Source organism: Rhincodon typus, chromosome 1 (genome assembly GCF_021869965.1).
Source record: "Rhincodon typus isolate 14 chromosome 1, sRhiTyp1.1, whole genome shotgun sequence".
In the NCBI taxonomy this organism is placed as follows: Eukaryota; Metazoa; Chordata; class Chondrichthyes; order Orectolobiformes; family Rhincodontidae; genus Rhincodon; species Rhincodon typus.
This window is the reverse complement of record NC_063332.1, coordinates 6,405,139-6,411,624: the sequence shown is the minus strand read 5'-3', so window position 1 is coordinate 6,411,624 and position 6,486 is coordinate 6,405,139. Positions and strand designations below refer to the sequence as shown.

The 6,486-nt window shown below is 43.0% G+C and overlaps 1 protein-coding gene across 1 annotated transcript in view; it reads right to left on the bottom strand.

Annotated features, from left to right (window-relative positions):
• Window positions 1-969: 969 nt before the first annotated feature.
• LOC109910569 (exocyst complex component 6B-like) overlaps window positions 970-6,486 on the bottom strand; it is a 141,305-nt gene continuing 135,788 nt past the window's right edge. Inside the window, exon 12 of the mRNA XM_048601076.1 lies at window positions 970-1,095. Coding sequence (XP_048457033.1) covers window positions 970-1,095 — 126 coding nt within the window. The remainder of the gene's footprint in view (window positions 1,096-6,486) is intronic.

Genomic DNA, 6,486 nt, shown 5'->3' with positions numbered 1-6,486 from the left:
CTAGGCCAGCATTTATTGCCCAGAGAGCTGTGGGTCTGGAGTCACATGTAGCCCAGACTTGGTAAGGATGGCAGTTTCCTTCCCTAAAGGACATTACTGAACCAAATGGTTTTTCCCAATCGACAATGGATTCATGGTCATCACTAGATTCTTAATTCCAGATATTTATTGAATTCAAATTCCACCATCTGCTGTGGTGAGATTCAAACTCAGGTTCCCAGAATGTTATCTGGGCCTCTGGATTAACAGTCCAGTGATAGTACTACTAGGCCATTGCCTCCCCTGAGCACCACCATTGTTCCTTCACTGTCTCTGGATCAAAATCCTCAAATACCACCCCCCTGCCACGCTTCTGCCAGCAACAGAATTATCTGCTTACAGCACATGGACTGCAGCAATTAAAGAAGGCAGTTCATCACCACGAACCCAAGAGCAACTATGGATGGACAATATATGCTTTCCCAGCCAGTGGTGTCCATGTCCCATGAATGAATGAGAAAAGCAATTCAACAGAGGTCCATAAGTGGAGCAAACAAAAACAGAAATTACTGGAGAAACTTGGCACATCTGTGAGCATTGAATCCCTACAGAGTGGAAGAAGGCCATTTAGCCCATATGAGTCCACACCAACCCTCTGAAAACCATCCTACCCCATCTCTGTAACCTTGCATTTCCCCTGGCCAATCCACCGAACCTGCACATCTTTGGACTGTGGGAGGAATCTGGAGGAAGCCCACGCCGACACAGGGATAATGTGGAAACTCCACACAGACAGTCACCTGAGGGTGGAATCAAACCGGGGTCTCTGGCGCTTTGAGGCAGCAATGCTAACCACTGAGCCACCATGTTGCCTCTATCTGTGATGCAAAACCAGAATTAACGTTTCAAATTCAGAGACCCTTTTTCAGAATCATAAGTGGAACAATCGGAGAGTAATAGAAAGTATATGACACAGCAATCGGCAATGCTTTAATTGTTTACCCCAGGTTTTTTACCCCAGGACAGCAGCTTTTCTTGTCCCATCACCATTTCTTCCATGCCTCCATCTTCACCCAAATCCCTTCCAGTGTCCGCGCAGAGGCCAAAGCAAGACCCCTGTGTATAAACAGTTATATCAGACTCAAAACATTAACTCTTTCTCACTCCACCAATGCTGCCAGAACTGCTGTATTTCCGCAGCATTTTCTGTTTTCATTTAGCCCTGAAGTTGTTCTTTAAACAACTTCTCTTTCAACTCATTCAAGACTGTAAGTTGTTGGAACAGGAGTAGGCCATTCAGCCCATCAAGTCAATGGAGAATCTCAGAACCCAACATTGAGTTTTACAACTTTAGCACATAACCTCTGACTCTATTTTGTTTGCTCTCTCTTACTCTTTCTCCTCTGTTTTACTGGGTTGTTCCTTATCTTGTTTCTATCTCTTCATATTACAGACATATGCTTAGATAGCAACTCATGCCTCATTTGGGCACCACCTTTATTTCTTCACTATCTCCATTACTAATCTTTTTGCCTGTTGCACTATGAAATCTTTAATCATTTCATTCCCACTGGTGTTATTGGAACATGCAGAATTCTTGAGGGTACTTGACAGGTAGATGCAAAAAGGTAGTTTCCCCTTGTGGGATAGTCTAGGACCAGATTAAGGGGTTGAATATTTAAGACAGAGGTAAGGAGGAATTTATTTTCTCAAAGAATAGTGACTCTGTGGAAATTATTACCGCAGAGGGCTGTTGAGCTTGGTTGGAAAATATACTCAGGGTTGGGAAAAACAGATTTTTAATCAGAAAGGAGTCAAGGGTTATGGGGAAAAGGCAGGAAAGTGGCATTGAGAACAATCAGAGCTTTGATCTCATTGAATGACAGAACAGACTTGATAGACTGAGTGGCCGACTTCTGCTCTTATATCTTGTGCTCTTGTGTTCTCAGTCCCTGTCCTTTGACATTCCTCTCCCACCACCACCACATCTCTAGATGTTCTTAAAAAAAGTTATCGGCCTGAAGCATTGTTTTGTCCACAGGTGCTGACTGATTTGCTACGTTTTCCAGCTTCTTTTATTCTAACACCTTCCCATTTTGCTCATGGAGGCTAATACCTCCGTTATTCAGGCATTGGTGGGGATCTTTTCAGGAATTACTGGAGGCAGGCAGGGCCCCAGAGCACTGGAAAATGGCTAATGTAACATCCCATTGAAGAATGGAGGCAGGCAGGAAACTAGGCTGGTAAGGAAAGTAGGCTGGTAAGGCTGACCTTGGTCTTGGCTTAAATTTTTAGAGTCTGTTATAAAAGTGAGATTGCAGAGTACTTGGAAGTGCATGGTAAAATAGGGCTGTGTGAACACAGCTTCGTTAAGAAGAGGTCATGCCTAACGAATCAGTTGGAATTCTTTGAGAGGATAACGAACAAGTTAAACAAAGGAGAGCCAGTGGACCTGGTCTGTTTGAAATTCCTGAAGGCATTTGACAAGGTGCTGCACAAGAGGCTGCTAAATTCTGGGGACTCGGTTCGAATCCCGCCACGGCAGATGGTGGAATTTGAATTCAATAAGTATCTGGAATTAAGAATCTAACGATGACCATAAATCCACTGTCGATTGTTGGTAAAAACCCACCTGGTTCACTAATGTCCTTTGGGGTAGGAAACTGCCATCCTTACCTGGTCTGGCCTACATGTGACTCGAGGTCCACAACAACGTGTTTGACTCTTAAGTGCCCTCTGGGCAATTAGGGATGGACAATAAATGCTGCCTGGCCAGTGATGTCCTCATCCCGTGAATGAATAAAGAAATAAAAATAAGATAAGAACCCATGGTGTCGGGGGCAAGGTACTGACATGGATGGAGGATTGGCTGACTGGCAGAAGGCAGTGGGTGGCGATAAAGTGGTCTTTTTCAGGATGGCAGTGAGTGACTTGTGGAATTCTGCAGGGTTCAGTGTTGGGACCACAACTATACATTATGCATTAGCAATCTGGATGAAGGAACTGAGGATATTGTTGCTAAATTTGCAGATGACACAAAGATTTGTGGAGGCACAGGTAGTGTTGAGGAAGTGGGAAGGCTGCAGAAGGAACTGGACCTGCTAGACGAGTGGGCAAAGTAGTGGCAGATCGAATATGATGTGGGAAAGTGTGAGGTTTTGCTGTTTTGGAGGAAGAATAGAGATGTAGGCTATTTTCTAAACAGGGAAAGGCTTCATAAATCTGAAGCACAAAAGGGACTTAGAATTAGAATTAGGTTTTATTATCACGTGTACTCAAGTGCAGGGATACAGGAGTACAGTGAAAAGTTTACAATGTGGCCATTCATGGTGCCATCTTAGGTACAAGAAACCAAGGTACAAAATCTTAGATTAAAAAGTGGAAAAATATAGAAATGAAGTAAAAGTTCAACATTACAGTTCCTCTCATTATATAGTAGTAAATAAGAAATAAACGTTTCAGGTTACGTTCCTCCTTTAGCCATGGGCCTGCACTCGTTCCACGCTGAGCATTCCCTGCACTGGGCTCGATCTCCATGTTGCGCACTTGCTACCGACCACCATCCTCTCCCTCCCGCACTGGGCTCAATCTCTCGATCCCGTCGCCTCTGCACTGCTGCCTTGCCACTGACCGCCATCGGGGCTCATCAGCCGCCTCACCACAGGCCACCAGAGTCCCACTCTGGGCCCCCAGCCACCGTCTTTGCCGCTGCTGCCTCCACAATCGAGCTCCCTCCAGAAGGTCAGTAGAGAGAAAAAAAGATCTAAAAAAAAAAGGAAATAGTGAGAAAAGACAAAAGAAAAGTCATCGGAGCTGATGAGCCCCACTTTAGGAGCCCTGCCTTTGAGTCCTGTTTCAGGATTCGCTTAAAGTTAACGTGCAGGTTCAGTTGGCAGTTAGGAAGTCTAATGCAATGCTAGCATTCATTTCAAGAGGGCTGGAATACTAAAGCAGGGGTGTACTGTTGACGCTGTACAATGATGTATAAGCATCTGGTCGACAGGATTTGGAGTATTGTGAGCAGTTTTAGGCCCTAATCTAAGGAAGGATTTGCTGGCATTGAAGGGGTTCCAGACAAGATTTGCAATAATAATCCTAGGAATGAAGGGCTTGTCATATGTGGAGTAGTTGAGGACTCTGGGTCTGTACTCACTGGAGTTTAGAAGAATGAAGCAGGATTTCATTGAAATTTACAGAATACCAAGAGGTCTAGATAGAGTGGACGTGGAGAAGTTGTTTTCACTAGTAGGAGAGATGAGGACCCAAGAGTATAGCCTCAGAGAAAAGGGATGACCCTTTAGAACTGAGATAAGGAATTTCTTCAGCCAGCAGGTGGCTAATGTATGGAACTCAAGGATACAGAGGGTTGTGGAGGCAAAGTGGTCCAGTGGTTAGCACTGCTGCCTCACAGTGCCACGGACCTGGGTTTGATTCCAGCCTTGGGTAACTATCTGTGTGGAGTTTGCACATTTTCCCTGTGTGTGCATGGATTTCGTCCTGGTGCTCCGGTTTCCTCCCACAGTCCAAAGATGTGGATTGGCCTTGCTAAATTGTCCATAATGTCTAGGGTAGGAAATGCAGGGATAGGGTAGGGGGTGAGTTTGGTTGGGATGCTCTTCGGAGGGTCGGTGTGGACCCGGTGGAGCAAATGGCCTGCTTCTACACGAAGGATTCTATGACGTCATTGAGTGTCTTTAAGACAGAGTTTGGTGGTGATTAGTAAGGGGACCAAGGGATACGGGGAGAAGGCAGGAGAATGGAGTTCAGAAATATATCGGCCATTATCGAATGGTGGCCCAGACTCAATGCACTGAATGACCTAATTCTGCTCCTATATCTTATAGTGTCTATGTCTTATTCAACCTCGTCTTTTTCCACTCTTATCCCTTATAATGCCCTGGCTCAAAGCTGGTCTGTATCTTTAACAACCTGCTGGATATTTCAAATATCCTTCTGTAACCCTTATTAAATAACTAGTTTCTTTGGATATTGAACCCAGGACTTTGCTATGTATAAAGCCAATTTGATAACCATAAAATCAGTTCCCAGTTTGCTTGTTAGTCTTTTCTGTGTGTGAGAAAGCCCATTATCAATAAACATATTTTCTAGGAGCCACCTGTGGATCCTCACATTATCATGGGCAGTTGTTGTAAATAGGTGTTGTTCCTCAACCCTGCCTACAGATCATAACAGCTCTTACTGACACGCTTACACTAATATGTGAAACAATGTCTGCCGAGCCTCCAGGCACTCAGTACAAAGACCCAAATCCGCTTAAACCCAAGCTAGTTAGACTGACAGAAACCTGGGCACGTCTTCAAATACTAACATAATGATTACAGTCAACGTCCTGTTAAAATCACTTTTATTTTAAACAATTCCTCTGCAAATACTGACATTCTCGCAGATCCTTCCTGTAAATACTGAATACTCAAAGAAGGATTTTGTAAATAACAACATACTCCTAAATTCCTTCTGTAAATACTGGCACAAATAGAAATACGTTGTAAATACTGACACATTCAAAGAAAGTTATTATAAATATCCACATACGCCCAACCGAAATGTAAATACTAGCACAAATAGAAATAAATTTTAAAACTGACACACTCAAAAAGACCTTGATGTATATACCAACATACTCCCAGAATCGTAATATAAATACTGGCATTAATAGAAATGCATTGTAAACAATGATACACTGACAGAAACCCACTATAAATATACACAGAAATTTGATGTATGCACCCACACACTCTCTGGAAACCCACTGTAAATAATGGCACAAAACTAAATCCTGATATAAAACACTAAATAATTACACCTACATATTTCAACGATTACGGTATTACAGAGCTCCTTCTCACAAAACTTGTGAAAAAATTAATACATTCAAGTATGGTTACCCACAAGTACTGACATGCAACCAATAGCGGTGGAGAACTATGGAGAAAATTCTGAAGGAGACAATTAATCTCTATTTAGAGAAGTTAGATCAGGAACAGTCAACATGGCTTTGTCAGAGGGGAGGTCACGCCTAACAAATCTGGCTGAGTTTTTCAAAAAGGTGACTAGATTTGTAGATGAGAATAGTGCAGTTGATATAATTTGTATGGATTTACCAGAGCCTTTTGCAACATCCCATCTGGAAGACTGATAAAGAAGGTAAAAGCACATGGGATCCAGGGTAACTTAGCAAGTTGGATCCAAAATTGGCTTAGTGACAGGAAATAGAGGGTGGTGTTAGAAGGCTATTTGTGTGACTGGAGGCCAGCAAACAGTGGCATACCACAGATGCTGGGTACCTTATTGTTTGTGATACATATAAAAGATGTAGATAAGCGTTTTGGGCGTGGACAATGAGGAAGTTTGTGGATGACACAATGGCTGTGTGGTTGACAGAAAGGAATAAGGTTGTAGGGTACAGGATGATATAAACAGATTGAGCAGATCAGTGGCAGATGCAGTTTAACTTTCAACAATTCCAACAATCGATAATGGATTCAC